At 51.1% G+C, this 18242-nt stretch overlaps 1 protein-coding gene across 2 annotated transcripts in view; it reads right to left on the bottom strand.

The window, feature by feature from the left end:
• Positions 1-4160: 4160 nt before the first annotated feature.
• The window catches only part of CACNG2 (calcium voltage-gated channel auxiliary subunit gamma 2), a 51915-nt gene continuing 37833 nt past the window's right edge, over positions 4161-18242 (bottom strand). For both annotated transcript variants that reach the window (XM_086740132.1, XM_086740133.1), the window contains 3 exons: positions 9100-9183; positions 5219-5359; positions 4161-4733 (listed from right to left, as the gene is read on the bottom strand). In XM_086740132.1, the coding sequence (XP_086596258.1) occupies positions 4198-4733; positions 5219-5359; positions 9100-9183 (761 nt within the window). In that variant the 3' untranslated portion in view covers positions 4161-4197. The remainder of the gene's footprint in view (positions 4734-5218; positions 5360-9099; positions 9184-18242) is intronic.

Genomic DNA, 18242 nt, shown 5'->3' with positions numbered 1-18242 from the left:
GGCATGGGGGGCACTAAGGCCCAGAAGGGCACAGGGAAACATTTTAGGGTCTCACACCCACCCAAACATTAATGCACCCTGGGAGAGAAGGGAAATGAGGGCTCCCGCCCACGCACAAGCCCTTTGCTTTCAATGCCGCCCCTTTAAGACATCACTTAATATGACAGATTAATTAGTTAATGTTTGTAAAGTGCTTTGAACATGAAAAGTGCTGTCTAAGTGCTGAGTATTAGTATTAATTATGATGACAGGGAGGTTGGCCCCATCTGAGCAGCATTCCCCACATCTAATTTCAGGTCAGTGCTGTTTCCCTGCCTCTCCTCCTCTGTTGCCCCATCCTGTAAAAGCCAGAAGGAGAAGGGGAGAAGCAGAGAGGAAAAAGGAAGAACATCTGCACCCTGTGAGGAAGGAGCACCTCATGGAGTCATGTAGGGGGGGCTGAGCCATGCACCCCCTCTGCTCTGGGCATGGGAAGTGGAGCCACATCTCCCCAGTGCCCCACTGGCACGGAGGAGGGTGAGGTAGCACCCTCTTGCCCCCAGCTCTGCAGCAGGCCAGGGTTGGAAACATCGCAGGGAGGATGGAGAAGATGCGGGGTGGTTTCTCCAGCTTATCCCACCCATGCCTCAGTAGGGGTACCCAGCACTGGTGGTGGCTTCAGAGCCAGGCAAGTGGATGAGGAGGGGGCGAGAAGGTTTTGGGGTCTGTGAGCTAGACAGGGCGGGGATGCAACTGCGTCCTAGACATGCGCGTGGCAGGGCTGGGAGCTCCCCGGTGTCCCCCAGAGCTGGTGCCTGGCCCGTTTTGCTGCCTCTCCCCTCCTCATGCCCTCCTTCTCAGCGAGGCTGCTCCTGGGAAGGGTCCCCAGAGGAGGAGCAGAAGTGGGGCGCCGGCTGCTCCCAATTACCTCAGCAGTGAAGCGTCCCACCTGCTGGCCCACAAAATGTGTGTGCTGACAGGCATGCTGGGGACATGGGGCGTGGGTGCAAAGTGCTACCCAAGACCCAAAGGAGAGGAGTGAGCTGGAGTGGGCAGCTGGGGAGGGCCAAAGTGGGGACCCACAGGTGCTGGCTGGGGAATTTGGATGCTGAGCACCAGTATTGATGTGTGCAAGGTGCAGCAGGTGGCAGGAGGATGGCAGTGATCACACTGTGGTCCATCAGTGTCTGCCAGGACATCTGGAGCCAGGGGTACCTTCACCCTGCTGCCCCCCTGCCACCACTGAATTAACCCCCCTGGGACTGGAGTGTATGTTTTGGAGGGCAGCAGGGAAAGCCAGCACACATGACTCGAGTTTACCTGCTCTTACTTCAAAAAAAGTTGTGCAAACTCATCGCCTCTTGCCTCCTCCTTCCTCCAGCCCGTCCGCTGAAGAGCACAAAGCTGTCCACAATAGTTGACTCTCTTGCTAGGTTTCCAGGTATTCCTCTGGCACAGTGGGTCCATAAATCCCCCCCCAATAAATTCACATAAATGAGGACCAAATTATATAAAAAAAAATCTTTATTTCATGTACCAGGATTTTTTTTTTGTCATTTTCTCTTTTTAAAATTTTTTTTCTTTTTAACAGTCTGAAAAAAAACACGAAATAAAGAAAATGGAGGTTGGTTTCTTGTACTGGTTTGAGCTGGGCATGAGCAACACCCTTGGAAAAAATCTTCCCCACCAGCCCTCGCCTCCCACACTCTTCCCATCCAGCCTGGCCCCGGGGCCGCGCTTGGCCCCGTGAATGCTCCCCAGCTCTGCGCGGCGTCGGGTGGGCAAGGGCGAGTGGGGATGGAAACCCCAATGCCGCCCTCCCTCTGCGCCAGGGTCCGGAAAACCGGCTTAAAATTATTCCTTGGGGGGCATGGGGAGGTCGAGGGGGTGCTCCCTGTGAAATTTTTTAAAGGGTTGGGGGGTCACAGGAGGGATTTCAGCGGTGGGGGGTCTGGACACCCAGCCAAGCCACTTGCATCCTCCTCTCGCCCTGTGATGCTGTTTTTGGGGGTGACCCCCTCCTACTGCTGCCCCTCGCCCTGCCCCGGAGCGGGGAGGAGGGGTTAAAGCAGAGGAGGGGGGGGCACGGTGCAGGGAGGATCAGGCTGCTTTCAAGCAGAAACCCCACTGGGACCCAAAGCGAGGGACTGTGCGGCTCCTGAAACTGGAGCAGCAGGAACGGGGACAGAAAAAAAGTCGAAAAGTGGGTCTGAGCTGCCGAAGGGCTCAGAGGCCCCATCCTGCAAACCCTCGGCCTTGCACCGGCCCGGGGCACTGTGGCTTTTGGGGAGCAGCCCTGTCCTTGCCCCGGGCTGGCCAGCCGGGTCACAGAGGGGTCCCTGCACTCCACTGCCACCGCTTCCCCTCCTGCCTGTATCCGTGGCGGCCATTGTGGAGGGAGATGGATTAAAAGCAGATCCTGGCACCCCTGGTGCCCCGTTCCCCCAGCATGGCAGGGACGGAGGGGGCTGTGGCCAGGCCAGGGGTCCCGGGGCAGAATGGCGAGGGCCCAGCTCGCATTGCTGCTGTAGATGAGACCACAGCAGGCTGGGACCCCCCGGCGATGAGGGGGACAAGGGCAAAACCCAGCGGGCGCGGAGACGCCCAACGGCTTCGCGCCTCTCCCTGGCATGGCCGCTGGGACTCAAGGCCAGAGCCGGGGGGCTCCCTGGGATGGGGGCTAGGGTGGGGTGCAGGGGTCAAGGCCAAACAGCTGGCGGCCGGCTTTCGTCAGTGTGGGCTGACTGTGGCCAGGAGGGGAGAGGACCCATTTCAGGGGGGTGACTGGGTGGGCCTCACCATGGCCCCACATGGCTGCTGCCTCACTGACGGGACCTAAGGGGGGATCCAGGCAGATTTGGGGGCACGCAGCCGCCCTGGGGAGCCTCTGGAGCATTCACAGGAGAGCGTGTGCGTGAGTGCCACCCCCCACCCCGTCGACACGTTGCCCTTGACTTTGGCCTCCTGTGTCCCCCCCCACCACAGCAGCAGGACCCTGAAGGGATGGGAGCCCTGGTTCCCCTCCACCAGCCCCCCGCCCTCTGCCTGTGCCTCCCACCCCGCTCGCTGCTGTCTTTGTTCTTTTTTTTTTTGTTTTCACAGTTTAAAGGTGGAGAAAACAAAAATGAAAAGAAAAAAATACTATCTGTTTTTCTTGCAAGTAAATCCACTTATTATATTTACATTTATTTATAGCTGTTGTTTTATTAAAAAAATTGCCACTTTTTTTTTTAAGAAACCTTTTTTTGTCCTTTTTTTTTTTGTCTCTATGTGTATGTCTATTTACTGTGTCTGTTTGCTTTTTGGACTGTCACCGTTAACCCCAGGGTCCCCAGGGTCGGGGAAGCGGGGGACCCCCCCGGGGACACTGCGGAGGGGTGACACAGCATCAGCTCCTGCCTCCCTAGGGACAGGAGTCACTCTTAACCCATGCGGACCCACAGGGGACAAGTGTATCCCCACAGATCCTGGGGGAATGGAATGGATCCCCACGGATCCCAGGGGAATGGAGCGGGACCTTGTTGACCCTGGCACCTCGGGATCCTCCATAACCGGCCCAAGGACATCGAAGATGCTGCCGGCTGAACTCCCATCCCCTGTCCCTTGAGGAGCCTGTGCTGGGTTAAAGGTAAGTGGGAAAGAAACCGTAAAATGAAAGAATAAAACCCCCCAATATCCAAAGAGCTGCCTGCTCCTCCTTCTCCTCCTCCCATTTGATTTATTGTCATTTGTTATTTCTTAGTTCCCTTTTATTTTTTTTTTAAGTCTGTTTTTATTAAATGTTAAAATAATGGTACATGGGAAATCATGCATTTTCTTTTAAATTTATTTCTATTTTTTAAATCTCTTTCTCTCAGTTTTAAAGTTTTTCTTTTTTTTCCTTTTTTCTTTTTCTTTTTTTTTAAGATTTTTTTTCACTGTTGTCTCTTTCCTCGCATTTCCTTTTTGTTTGTTTGTTTGTTTTTTGTTCGCTCGCTTGTTTGTCTGCTTATCTGCTTGTTCCTTGTTTTTTTTTGTTGTTGGTTTTTTGTTTGTTTTTTTTTTGTTGTTTTTGTGGATTTTTTTTTTTTGCGTTGGGCAGGTCCCCACCCTCCCAAGGGGCGCTTCCACCTCCTCCTTCCCACCCTCCCTGCTGCCCCCTTCCACCCTCCCCACCCTGCAGCCCACCCCGTCTCCTCCTGCCCGCTCCTGCCCCATTTTCAGCTCCTGGCGACGGCTTCATACCGGGGTGGTCCGGCGGTTGGCTGTGTTGGTGTGGATAGAGTCCTTGTTCTCTTTCTGGATACAGTTGTGAACCTGGAGGAAACTGTTATCCCTGTCGGAGTTGTAGGTGGCGGTGGGGGTGGTAGTTGCCTTCAGCGGGTCCCTGGTCAGGGTGTACATCGAGATCTCTGTTGATGGGAGGGTGTTGAACCCTTTGATCCCGACGGGAGAGGCATCCCTGGAGTGTGAAGGCTCGGTGGAGCGGGAGCTGGAGCGGCTGCGTCTCTGATAGCGGTACCTGTAGCTGGGGATGCGGGTGATGGCGGAGGACTGGAGGTAGTCCGTGGCACGAGCGTTGGCACGCAGCTGTTTGTGCCGGTCTATGAACATGTGGACAGCCAGCACTCCCACCATCTCAGCTATAATGAAGGACAGGGCCCCAAAGTAGAAGGACCAGCCGTAGGAGTAGCTGTTCTTCTTGGAGTCACTCTTGGAGGGGTCTCCAGCGTTGGCTGATATGTATACGATGATGCCAATTATATTACTCAGACCTGACAGTCAGCCGGCGGGGGAGAGAGAGGGAGATGTCAGGAGAGTCACACATGGCGGTGGTGGGGGCCGTGGGGTTGAGCCCTTCCCCCCGTGAGGTGGGGACGTGAGAGCCCCCAGCCACCCATCCCCTCCCGATGGGCAGCTTTCCTTGGGAAACCCAGGCAAGACCCTCCTCATGTGCCTGGGCTGCACTCCCAGCTGATCCCTGAGAGATGCCAGATGCAGGGAAACCCTCTCCCTCCAGCAGCTCCCAAGCAGCAGGAAAGCCCCTGCCTGCAGGGCACTGCTGCCTGCTTCTGCCAGGCAAGCAGGCAGGGCGGAGAGGCATCCTTGGGAGGCTGCTTTCACCCCGAATAAGCCTCATCAGGGCTGGGAAACACACGCACACCTGCCTAGGCACACGTGCCCCTGCTGCTGGGGGACAGCCCTCCCCCATCCCCCCGGAGCCCATCTCCGGGGTGTCAGGCCCAATGCATCTCTTTACCTGCGGACACGAAGAAGATGCCGGCACTAAGGATGATGTTGTGTCGGGTTTTGTAGAACTCGCTGGCTGCAATGCAGAGTCCACCCATGAAAAGCAGAATCACACTCAGGATCGGGAAAATACTAGAGGCTCTAACAGCCCCTGTGGAGGAGAGAGGGGCAGAAAGAACAGCGCGGGTGTGAGAGAGAGGAAAAAGGGGCACAGAAACGGTGCCAGGGGACGCGAGCACGTTTCGTGGGTGGGGGCAAAGGGGAGAGGTGGAGGGCAACATGAAGGGGGGGAGTAATTCAAGGAGAGATTCAAAGGCATTGGGGGACAGAGGGAGGGAGAGAGAAAGAAAGTGTGTCAGAAAAAAGAAAGCGGTCCCAAGCAGCTCTTCCGTGTCCTGGCCACTGATGCTGCTGTGAAGCCAGTAGCCCGGCGTGGGGAGGCGGAGGGGGCTGGGGGGCCAGGGGCTGAGCTGGGAGCCTGCCTATGCTGCCTGTTTCCCCTCACACTGTCTCTTCCTCTGCTTTTGAGGGGGATTACAGGCTGGAGGGAGAGCCCCAGCACCATCCAGCTTCTCCTGCGAGGCACTACCGCTTGAGCCCGCTCTTCAAAGAGCAGCAACCCAAATGCTTCCCGCAGAGCTACTCAATCTCAAATCCTCCTGAAAGGGCACGAGCATCTCAAGGAGAATTTAGATTTTTTTTTGTTTGTTTTAAGGGCTGGGAAAGAGCTCCTAGTGCCGTGCATTGCTTTGCAGCTGCAGTAAGGACTGAGGAGTGAAAGTCCCAGCCCTGTACACCAAAACACAGGACTTATCCTAGTGATTAAACAACTGGGCTCCTTCCAGAGGGCAGTGATGGGTTTGGATGTGCCAGCTCCCACACAGACGCTCTCCATCGGTCGATACGGGCAGAGCTCAGCCAGCAGAGGGCAATGGCACAGACGCACGTATGTGCTCATACGCGCATGCAAAACATACCCCAAAGCTTCTGGGGGGGCCCTCTCTTTTATTCACGCAGCAAAAGGCCAGGACTGTGTATACACACACCCACACACACATGCACGCACACACACGCTGCTCGTGGGCTGTTTGGTGGGTACCAACAGTCTGCCTGAATTCGTGTTGCCAATATTAGTATTTTTTATCTAGGAAGGCCTTCCCTCCTCCCTTCCTGAGAGAAAATAAGCTGTTAAAGTGTAAATTGAAGCCTTGCTTGATAAAGAAGGGTATCAGACAGGCTGGTGCAATTCTGCTTGTCGAGCAAAGATCTGGAACGGAGGATGAAAGCTAATCCTTCCTTGCCTGTAAGAATGAACCCTACTGAAGCAAGTGCAGGACTTTTTCCTAAGCGAGCAGAGACCGTGCTTCAAAGACCCCGTTGGCATTGGGGTCCTACCAGGCACAAGCAGTCAGCTCTTTGAGGGAGGGTCCTACCCCACTGCCTGTGCATGGGGAATGCGAAAGACAGGGAGAAACTGCTCTTGCTTGCTTTCCAGTTCTTTCTGGCTGTGTTTCAGGGAACAGGATAGTGATAATAATCATCTTAATAGCTTCTGGAAAGCAAGGCGGGATTTGACAATGCGAAGCTTAAATGGCGGTAAGCAAACATCAAGCAGACATCTGCTATTCAGAGGGTTTCTAGAGGGATGCTCAGTCAGTCCCATGGCCTGGCTCTGACCACATCAGTTTTATCTGGGTCTTAATCCTGAAATTCACATCTGTTGGGAGAACACAAAGTTGCTGGCTGGCATGGGGAGCTGAGGGCATTATGTGATGGAGGAAGACAGCAGCCTCGCTCAACCCCTGCTTGCTGTCCCTCAGGAGGACCATGCCAGCAAGAGAGGGGCAGAATCTCATCTGGTCTTCCTGGGTCCAGAGCTTTTGGTCTAAAGAGAAGGGGACTCATGATAGTGTTTGAATGGTCCCTTGTATTATCTGTGTACTGTCTAACTCAAGTGTCTTCTAGCAAAGAAACACAGGGATGCTTCTGCTTCCTCTCTGACAACAAGCATTTGATTTCAAGAAGCCTAAGACACTTTATGACTGGCAGAAATAAGGTCTGAGCCCTTCTAGCCAGGCCATGGACACTGCCCCACAATCATCCTGGTCCCCTGAATGAGGGAATTGCCTGGTCTGATACTAACAAACAACTTGATAGCTGTTCTTGCCAGTACCGCCAGGCATCGTCCATGCAGAGCACCCAGGGACCCTGATTTGGCAGAAGTCCTAGGAAGAAGCTGTTCAATGGGGTCCCTTTCCAGTCAGGTCTAAGCCAGCAGAAAATCCACATCCCTCAGGAGCGACCCAAGTAGTCCTTTATTGACTTGCCAAATCCCTCTTTGAACCTGGTTCTTTCTTAAGAAAAGCTCTACTCTGGGGACACTGTCAGATCTTGACATTAGGCTAATTTTTGTCTTCAGATCTTGTTCCCTCTGAGGGAAAAGACCCACCCTTCTTGAGATGTTCACCCCCTCCCCTGGCTCTTCTTTCTGAAGTGCAGCTGATGCTGCAAGCAGCTTCGTCACTCCCAAGCAACTCTGCAAGAGCTGGTTTGCCCTTAGAGGCAGCCTGCAGAGCCACTGTGCCAAAATGGATCAAACCCCAGTCTTCATCTCTGCTGTTCCGGGGCCATGCAGCGATTCAGAGACTGATGCTGCAGAAAGGCATATGGAAGAAGCAATCTCCCTGGGTTATTTAGAATTTACAGTGGATGAAGAACTGTTTGAGAAATGAAGAGGAAGCAGCATAAGATCTGCCTCTTTTTCACATACAAATGAGCCTCACAAAGCCTAAATTATCTCTCTCATCTCTGCCGCAGGCTGGGTCTTCACATCTGGCTTGGAGCATGCCCAGATTACAAGGAGCAATTCTGAAAGACTCTCAGGCTGTTGGAGACCTCTGATGCTTAACCTTGGGAAGTCAAAAGCTCTTATCTCACATTTCTGAAGGGAGAAGATCTCTTCTCCTGATGTCAAAAGGTGTTTGGCTTGTGGAGGGAGGGTGGGATAGGAAGGTGGGGACCTAAGAGGAGGACCTAAGATCCCTGTTCTGCTGTGCTACAGGAAGTGCAAACTCCTGCTTCTGGGGCAGGTGGGAATGATGACTTGTGATCTGGGAGGTCAACACATGATGTGTATCTGCCCTGATGGCCAGGCTGCCTTCCCTGTCCCCACATACAAAGTGCTGTGAGCTTCATCCACACATCCCAGGCTGGGCTTGGAGCTCAGGTTTGGTTTCCTTATGGAGATGTCGTGTGCCTGGGGTACAGCACCTCTAGGTGAGCACCAGGTCTTTTCTTCAAAGGGCTCTGACTGTCCTTATTCCTGCTTCCGGTTCCCATTGCTAAAATCACTAAAACCAGCAAAGACCAGCAAAGACCAGATCTGCAGCCTCTGTAGGCAAGTGATGTTTGGGGAAAGGTGAAGACAGAAATAGGCACTTCTTAGACACAATCCAGCTAATTTTTAAAATCCGATGCCATTGGAGTATCAGGTAAGGAAATATAAACTTCCTCTGCTTTAAGAACACACACACACACACTAACACACACTCACACTGCTCCAAGTATCCCAGTCCTGACCTTGTGCCCACTCAGCAGCTCTCCAATGGATTTGAATTAAGACTCTGGATAGATATTGTAATTAATTGCCATTAATAAAAAATGCCACTGATTGTTACTATAAGTTCAAAACTTGCACTTTCTCTTGGGCAGGGCCCCAGAGATGTGAGAGTGGAGTCTTTTTTTGGTGGGTGGCGAGGCTCTGAGGTTGCCTTCTCTGGCCCAATGAGGCTCACAGGGCCCAGCGTCTCCACCATGCTACCTTCAGAAAGCAAAACGTAACCGACGCTAGCACCTACGAGCCGTTGCAAGGAGAAGAGCCTGCGGACTTACGGAGGAAATATTCTGCTGTATCGGCTTCATAATCTGCATCCTCAGGGAAGTGATCGATTTGCTTACACAGACCTTTAAAATTCCCTAGGGAACAAGAGAAAAAAAGAACAAATGAGAACACCAAAACCCGCCTCCCAGGAACAGCTGCCTTCTGCGTCGGTCTTTGCGCCCGCCCTGCCTTCCTCCTGGGCACCATCCTCACTTGTGTACAGATGCCCATTAGATACCCAGGTACTCTCCTCACACAGTCCCACATGAATCTGCCTCTTATTTGCACAGGAATGTGGGATTTGCCATGTGGATCCAGCCTGATGCCTACCTAGCCCAGCACCCCTCACGCAATGGTGGAGAGCACCAGAGGCTTTGGCCAGCAGCTATGATTGCTGCTGCAGATGGACAGGAGAGTGCTGCCCACCTCTGAGGGAGGTGGGATGGGAAGAGGAGCCAGAGGCTAGCTCAAGCTGCAGAGCACAAGGATCAGGGACCCTTCCCTTAACATTGACCAATGTAACCATGGATATTTGCATGTTTATTGTAACGCCCACTCTCCACTTGCGTTTCATCTGGCATGGCCTCAGTGGATCCCAGCAGTGCTGCATATGGCAGCATGATCAGATTTGGGTAGAAAAGTGTTTCTCTCAGCTGTGAATTTGCAGCCTGTTCATTTCATGGGCGGGTTACATCCCATTGTTCTAGTGCGGTGTAAGAAGAACAAAAGCTCCCAATCTAGTTTCTCTGTACGACTGCTTGGTTTTGCATACCTTCATCAGGCGTCCTCTTGTGTCCTCTCACAAAGTCTACAAGAAGCTTGGTGCAAGTGTGTATGCAGCTGGGCAGCAAAGCACCCTTTGCACCGGAGAAGCAAAATCTTCCATAAGTAAGGGAAGCTGGGCTGGTCACCCTCAGTTTTGTCAGGCTGATTTACGTACAGGAGTTTCTGACAGCTTTAGTCATGGGGCACCCTCTTTCACAAACTCCCCGATCAGCAAAGCCATCCCAGCAGGAGACCAGTGACATCTTCCCAGTCTTTTGTCATCTGAGATGTCTGCCAGGCTCTTATTTTTGTCATTCATGTCACTCTCCTCCTGCAATCAGCAATACCACTCCAGAGAGGTAATCCTCAAGCCACATCATCATCATGACCACTAGTTGACTAGTATCTCTAAGGATCATGTTGTTCACACTCGTACAGGGGTGCCCATGTGGAAGGCAATTTCGTTATACCTCCTGGGGTTCCCCCAAACTTTTTCTCCTGCTTTCCCTACATTTCTCTCTGGACTCTTCCACTAGCTGGCCATTAACAGAGAATTGATGGGCATAATCTGTTCAGAAAGGAGGAATGCACTGTCCACATGAGGTGCGTGGCAGGGCATGGTAATCCCATGGGCCTCCTCACTAGAGGTCATCCATCAAGGTGGTTTAGGCTGACTGAGCCCTCATCAAGGGAGTTTGTAGCCTGAGTCTGGGGAGTGACAAGTGCTGTGGCAACCTGAGAAAGCCACCTGCCACCCTGGCCCTGAGCCCAGGTGCTGGGTGAGCAGAGCGAAGGGACAATGAAGGCACCACACTTGTGGCTGTTGCCTCTGGGAAGGGTTGTCTATAAGGAACCCAGAGCTCCTCCAAGCTAATCCCTCACAGGCTGAGACCTGCAGGGACCATGTCAGGCTCACGAGGCATGTCTTGGAAGGTCTATTCCAGTTGAATTCCAATATTGTTTCAGATATTTGGGGACAGCTGGAAGAATGACCAAGCTCAGAGGATTTCTCCCGAGTTTCTTCTCGAGGCCAAGCCTTGCTGGAGCAAGGTTTGGGATGATCTGGGAGGCAGTGCTAAGAAAATAGCTGCAGAAGGCAGGTAGGTGAGTTCCTCTAGGTCAGTCCCCAAGCTTGGCTCCTTCAACGTCCATCAGCTTGTGGCTGATGCTTCTGAGATACCTATCACCTTTAACTACTAGTTCAAAGAGCTTCCATGAAGAGGATAGACATAGCAGAGAGGAGTGTGTGTGCATGTAAGAGGTGATAGAAGAAAGTAGGAACAAAGCCTCTCCATATACTTCTGAAGTGCTATTCCCACATTGAAACTGTGGGCTATGAAAGGAAGTTATTCATTACCCATCTCCAATCCAGTTACTTAGTTCAAGAAGTGTTTGCTTCTCAGTCATGTCTCTTCTGGAAGGAAAGCTTCACAGACAAGCAAATTCCTTTGCCACACTCCCACCCTTCTGCTTGCCCACTGAAATACCTGTGAGAAGGGCAGATACAGCATGAAGGGGGTCCTTTCTCTTGCTTGCCCCTGATTGCCTGGGGCCATCTGCCCGTGACAGAGGAGCAGCTCATCACCCTGGTCCTTTGCCTGTGGTCACTGCTGTACAGTGCTCTCTGAGGCACCAGGGATGTCTTCCCCAGCCTCGGATTTCAGCTCCTTGCCCAGCAGAACCTGCACACTGAGTACTTGCTGCCTGTACGCACTGGGAGAGTAGGCAGAGCCTGTGTGCACCTCCCAGGCGAGGCTCCCGGCACATGGCCAGAGCCCCTCCTTTGGAACCAGCCAGGGAGGGAAGAGGCACTGCATCTGGAAACTTCCTCCCTCTGTGCCATTCTTTCCCTGCTTGCTCTCTTCTCCTTTTCCCCTACTCCATTTCTTGCTATATTTGAGCCTGTTTAATTCCTGTGTGAAGAATCAAGCTGCTTGGGGAAGATGCTGCATCTTGTGCGGGGTGTCTTTTACATGGACTTGTGTGGGATAGCTAGTTAGAGGTTCAGCTACTTAGGCAGGGTGCGGGGACATGCAGGCTCCTGGAAAATCTGCTCCTGTGTGCGTCTGAAAGGTCTTGCTGATGTGGCTCAGCAGGGTATTTGGCTGTTGAGGTGTCCAGCATTGGCTTGCTTAAAATGCTGTGGCATTGAGGAGCTGCCCTTCACCGCAGGTAGGCACACTGCGCCAGGCTGATCCCCCTCCCCGGCTCAACCCTGCCGGGGTTCGCGAGGGCAGGGTGGGCAGCATTGGTGCCACTTTAGCTCCTGCTGTGTCTATGCTCAGCATGGAGCGCCGTGACTCTGGATGGTGCCTATTTGCCTGCGGTACCACACCCTCTCCACCAATGCCTCCTGGCTCCTCTGTCTGATGGATGGGGAAAGAATTCAGAATTTAGGTCATTAATGTGGTAACTGGGAATATAAGAGAACAAGATTCAGTTCTTGTTCTCTGCTCTGCTACAGGCGTGCTGTTAAAACGACTTCTCTCTGCTTTGGAGCCTCACCCTGTAAAACGGGGGTGACAGCCCTCCTCTGCCTCGTGCCATACGGGGATGTGTTAAAGAGGGCACGGTGTGGGTGCACTGGTGCCAGCGGCTGTGCAGGCGCACGGAGTAGGTGAGCGACGGATGGCGGTGGTTCAGAAACCCACTCGGTGCGGAGAAGGCCTCGATGTCACTTCTTGGGCCAAGGTCACGCAGCGATTCTCTGACGGACATCTGCGGCCTGCTGAGACGGTGCGGCAGCCTCCCTGGCACCTGCGTTGATGGAAGCGCCACGGCCACAGGCGGGGAGGGGGATGGAGCCATGGAGCCGCTCAGCAGCGCTGCCGAGGTCTGACACAACAGCCTTTTCTCGAGCTGCACGTGCCGTTTGCAGAGCCAGGGGGACACACGCCACCCTACAGTTAATAGTCCCGAATGCCTGAGTAAGAGCAAATCGTTAATTGGGAGGGCATGTAGGGCTCTGAGCCCCTCAAAGGAGTAAGAGCAATGTCTCCTCTGCACTTGTGTCCCTTTGCCCTTCCTGTTCTTCCCGACTTGAGCTCTTTCATGCTCAAGTGCTGAAACAGGCAGGTGTGGAGCTCCCTGGCTTCTCCTGTGTGCCTCCCAGAAACTTAAGCCACACACTTGCACCTCCTCCCTACAGCTCTCCCGGTGCAGTTCGAGCTCTCCCCTTGTCCTCTTCCTCAAGCTCACCCAGCAGATCTTCCTCCTGTTTCTTGGAATCTCTCATTCATCACAGCCACCTCCCTCTCCCTGGCATATCAGTGTGGGCATCCTTCGAGCAGCCGGATTTGGGATGTGCAGGCTGCAAAGGAGGTGGGAAGGAGCTCTGGGTTGTCTCTGGGCGGAAAGGCTGGGGATGCCCAGGTCTGTGGAAAATGACAGAGCAGCCCCCAGTCCCCCCTGGGTATTACTTAGGGTCCTTAGATGAGATTGCCACCGTTTGCTCATCACCTCCCCAGGCTTTGGAAAACGCAGTTTGGAGGAGCTAGGACTGGTGCAACAGGCACCCCTCCAGTGCCTGGGCCAGGACAGAAGTTGCTCAGCTGGGGCATTAAGAGCAGAGACAACCTGCCGTACTGCCAAGAGGGACTGAATGTCTAAGATGCATGAAGATCAGTGTTAACAGCACGTTCAGCCCTCAGAGAGACCTCCTCTGATCTGGCCGGGTCATCGTTTGGGTACATGCTGTCTGTCCATGACAGCTGGCAGCCGTCAGCTCTGCTGCAGCGAGAGTCAGACCGAAGTACCCCCGATGAGAACCTGGCTCAGTATTGTTGGTGATACGGTTTATTTTTGTGCCGCTTTGTGCAGCCCTGTCTCTTTCAGAACTCCTGCTTGCCTGCAGAGTGCAATCCATCACAAAATAGTAGGTTCCAAAGAATGAAAAGCTACTCCCTTCCTGCAGGGTAGGAACACTTTTAAATGGTCAGGACTGTACATCTGAAAACTGGGAGCCAGAGGCAGAGGAAAAGACGTCCAAGAGGAGAGAAGCAGACAAAGAGGGACGAGAACAGAAAGACCTGTTTTCCCAGAATGATTTGTGATATTTCCATTTATGGAAAAAAGCAATCCACTGAAAGCTTTCCTTCAGCCTCACTCTCTAATTTAGCAGAGGTTTTGGCATGATGGCTTCTAGAGAAATAAATAAAGAGGGCTGGATATAGCTGTTGTCTCTAAAAGCTCAGAAAGATGGCTTGGTGTTGGCCAAGGATTCAGTACCTCTTTCTGCCACACACGCCTTGTATAATTTTAGGCAAGTCACTTAACTCTTCTTTCTGCTGAAATGGGAATAACAGTATTTCCTTGCCTCAGGGAAATAGCCTGAGGATATTTATAATAAAAATATGAAAGTGATCAGACACTGGATCATTTGGGCCAGATAATTCTCCCCACCTTCCAGTTCAAACGTAGCGTGCTCATCTTTGATGTCCCCTTCTCCCCAGTAAACGCGAAGGCTGTGCACACATGAAAGCTCTCCCAGATTCACACTTGTGATTCCTGTGTTAGAAGTAATCTTCATTGCAGTTTGAAATATTTGCTATCTACCCATGAAAGAAATGAGAGGAACAGTGCAGGAAGGGCAGGTAGTCAGATGCAAACACAAATATTTCTTTCTCCTCCAGGACCCTGTTTCTGAGCGGAGTTCATTTGGTACCAGGTGGGCTCAGAGCTGGGAAGAAAAATTCCCCAGCTACGTGGCAAACTGTTGGCGTGTCTTTCTTACACATATTGGCAAAGGGCTTTCAAAGCAGGAGAGGAGGTCTGCTGTCGCTGTCAAAAAATGACACTAGTGACACTGAGTTGTTAATGCCCAACCTGACATGACTTCAAAAGGAAGGAGTGAGGTTTCATGAAGTGCCAAGGGAAGCACAGGAAAAGCCCTTCAAAGGCATTTTGATTGCTCTCCACCCTTCCAAGAATGAACTACTTGAGAACACTCATCGTTTTGGGGGATCTGGAGCCGATGGAGAGCATAGTGGCAGGGAGCACAGACAGTGCTTGCGGGCATCTGCTTTTGCCCTCCTCTGCTGACGTGCCCAAAAGAAAGGCTGGCTTTTCTAAAGTGCTCATTATCCCTCTTGGGGAATCTCTCTGTAGATAGCACCTTACAAAAATTAGGCCATCTTTTCAAGTGCCTCAGTACACATGTAAAGGCCTTGGTTACAGGGTGTGGGGTTATATCAGCAAATGTAGCCACTGTGCCTCAAGGGATGGTCGCTTTGGGGCTTGAGCAGGTGCTGCTCCAGCAGCTTTGACCCTGCGCAGCAGTGAGGGATGCTGTGCTAGTTGCAATACCTTTTGACTCAGGCAAATAATTTTAAGACCAAAGGGTCCACAGCTCTCTTAGGGACAGAAGAACTTCAAGGTGAAGCTCAGTAGGACAGCAAATGGGGTCTGGGACAATAGCAGAGATCCCATGGGAACAAAGGACCATCAGAAATCTTGCCACCTTCCCATCCAAATGTGCCTGCTTTGATGTGGTCTTCTTCAACATAAAAATGCAGCAGTGCATATGTTAAAAAAAAAAAAAAAACAACAGACAAAACCCTAGCAACATAACCAGTATGTTGCATACATAATTCTCTCCCTGGGGAGAGGATAAAAGAACAAACCGCATGTGACTGATATCAAGCCCCATCACTTAATGTGCCACTGGAAATCATTCAGATATCGTGGTGAAGAATCTTGTAAAAGAACTGATGCAAAATAGAAATTGATCTTGTAGTTATGAAAGAATATCCCCCCTGCCTGCAAGGTAGAACCATTATACCAGCTCTCCTCACCTTATTATTAATAATCATGTTTATTACAGCTGTTGCCAAGGATCAGATAATAAAGGGAGTTTAATGCAGTAAAAATGGTACAAACACTGCCTTACAGACCATTGGTGCCTTGATGAGCAGGAAGGAAGGGGTATGTCACAGCACATTAGCAATGACCAGCAGTAAAATGGTCTGATAATACTAATTCTGGGAGAGGAGTTTAGTCAGGAGATAGTTAATAAATAGAAAAAGAATTGCAGGCATAGATGGGTAGGGGAGAAAAAAGTGGGAGAAGTCAGTATGGGGTAGCACTGAGGAGGAGATGACGAGGTGGAAGGAGAGAGGTAGAGTGAACGGCCACTGAGTGCCAGGGAGAGAAGTCCTATCCAAGCCAATATCAGGCTCCTGTTCTGCCTTTTTCAGCTCTTACTCCTCACTTGCTCACTGCAGCCTTCTTTGACAGTCACCCAGCGAAGGAGAGGGGGCTAATGACAGAAGAAGACACCATGTGTGCCGCTGGAGGCGGCTTGGGTCCCCCTCGGTAAAGCCTTGTTGGTGTGGGAGTGCAGAAGAGCCCCATCACGTCCCGGCGTTACCCGCATGGTCTCCCTGCAGCGCTCTGCCTGCCTGCCGCTGCAGCTGCGGCGGTGAAGGGAGATCGCGCTGCATTACGGCTGGACCCTGCGCCTGCTCTCAGCCTTGAATTGCTTTGCATTTTTCCTCGGAGGCAGCAGCCTCCTCGTGTTCCCACCCCGCTCCGTAACCCTGCTGCATCCTGCTAAGTAGCCGATAGACTCTGCCTCAGAGCTGGGTACTGCTATGCCTGTACGTGGGTGGAGGTGCAGTGGTAGCAAAACCTATTATTAAGATTATATGAAGATTTCCATTTATAAACACCCTCTTTTTACAAGGTTGTAACTTTCAAAAATATCCTCACTGTGGCTTGAATTTCCCCATGCTTTGTCACAGGCAGAGAGTGAGATTGGCTGGGAAAATTGGGCAAAGGCTCCTGAATGCATTTTGGTGCAAATACAAGTCCAGCACGTTTGAGCTTTACAAGCTGAAACATTGCGGATGGCTGGTTTTCAGGGACTGCTAGACATCTGTCCAAGTTACAAATGAAAAACCTCAACACAGCAATAATAAAAATCATTCAAAAAATCCTTTTTGCATGCATGCAGTACAAACATCTCCCCCAGTAAGAAATTGCCTCTATTTTCTAGACTTTGCCAGAACCAAACCTGAGCTGAATTTCTTCTGCAAATAGTACTAAACACAAAAAATGTATTAGGATCATCTAAATAATCTAAAGCTGTGGATAACTTTTCTCCTCCTAATGTTCTATTTCTCATATTTCCCTGCTGAGCTGGCATTCTGGAATTGAAAATAATTTTATATATACATATATAACAACTGCATGTTATGATTTCCTATGCATGTAAATGAAATAACTTGGTTTTTCTAACTGATATTTTCCTGCGTGATTATGTGAATGTGTACAGCACTGACAATATCTCTGATTCTTCAGCAGAGAGGTTAGAAACTATTTCTACAGCTGTTAGAATGACTAGTGTCACTCTAGGGAGGAAAACCATGAACTTTCTGGCATATGAGCCCCATTGCAGAGTTTTCAAGGTCTATCAGCCAAGTCGGTAAAAGCTATTGTCTTTGCCTTGCAAGAAGAGGCAGAACTGGTCTTTAAATTTGCTGGGAACCAGAAAAAGTATTGAGAAAAGGGTTTGTAAATAGTTGTGCTTAGATGTTGTAGCATGATGTTGGGTTTTAAACTCCAGGAGCACAACTTAAGTGCTGGAGGTGCTGGAGTGGAGGATGGAAAAGTAAAGGTAGAGGTTGATCAGGGCATGGAGAGAAGTCCAAGCAAAACAGAAAGGGTAAGTGAAAGAAATCAAGGTACTACGGAGGATTAAAAAAAAAAAAAATCTGGCAATTTGTAGCAAGAACATTTGTGTGTGTGTGTAACGAGTCAAATGTGACACTACAACTGTGAGACAAGTGACAGTGAGGGTGATGCAATTATCTGCAGTGAGAGGGAAATGATGTGCATAAGGTGTGGGAGGAGAGGAGACGCTCCATAGCTACCACAGGCAATTCCAATCCGTGGCTGCACAGCCAGATGTCAGAGGAAGGCAGATACTAATGTAAGCCTGGAGGGAAGGAGGTGGATGGGATGAAGGGAGTATTTAAGGACTGTTGCTTCTCTTCTCTTATTTTTTTGTCCTATCACGGTAACAATATTGTAACTAGGACAGGTTTTGCATATAGGGTTGCAACATCAAACTCTCAGAAATCAGAGCATGTAAACAACATCCTAGCCAGATGAGGACATAGGAACTGAACCACCTCGAACTTGAACTCAAAGACCCAGAGCTTATGTGGGTTAGTCTCTCCACAGAAGTACGCAGAGGAAATTCACGTGCCAGAAAATTTATAATTCCACTCATCCTATTGGGTTGCATTTTTCATCTCAAATATAACTGTGGAGCTGCTCTGTGAGCAGGCATCAAAGCACAGAGCCAGGCTCATCTTGTAGAATAGGCCATGTTTTGGGTCAGTGGCAAGGTGATTGGAAGTTATCATGCACAGGCATGAATTTACCA

The sequence above is a fragment of the Chlamydotis macqueenii genome, chromosome 1, assembly GCF_036417535.1.
Source record: "Chlamydotis macqueenii isolate bChlMac1 chromosome 1, bChlMac1.mat, whole genome shotgun sequence".
NCBI classification, from domain to species: Eukaryota; Metazoa; Chordata; class Aves; order Otidiformes; family Otididae; genus Chlamydotis; species Chlamydotis macqueenii.
The sequence above is the reverse complement of the archived record's forward strand: the minus strand, read 5'-3'. Positions and strand labels throughout refer to the sequence as shown.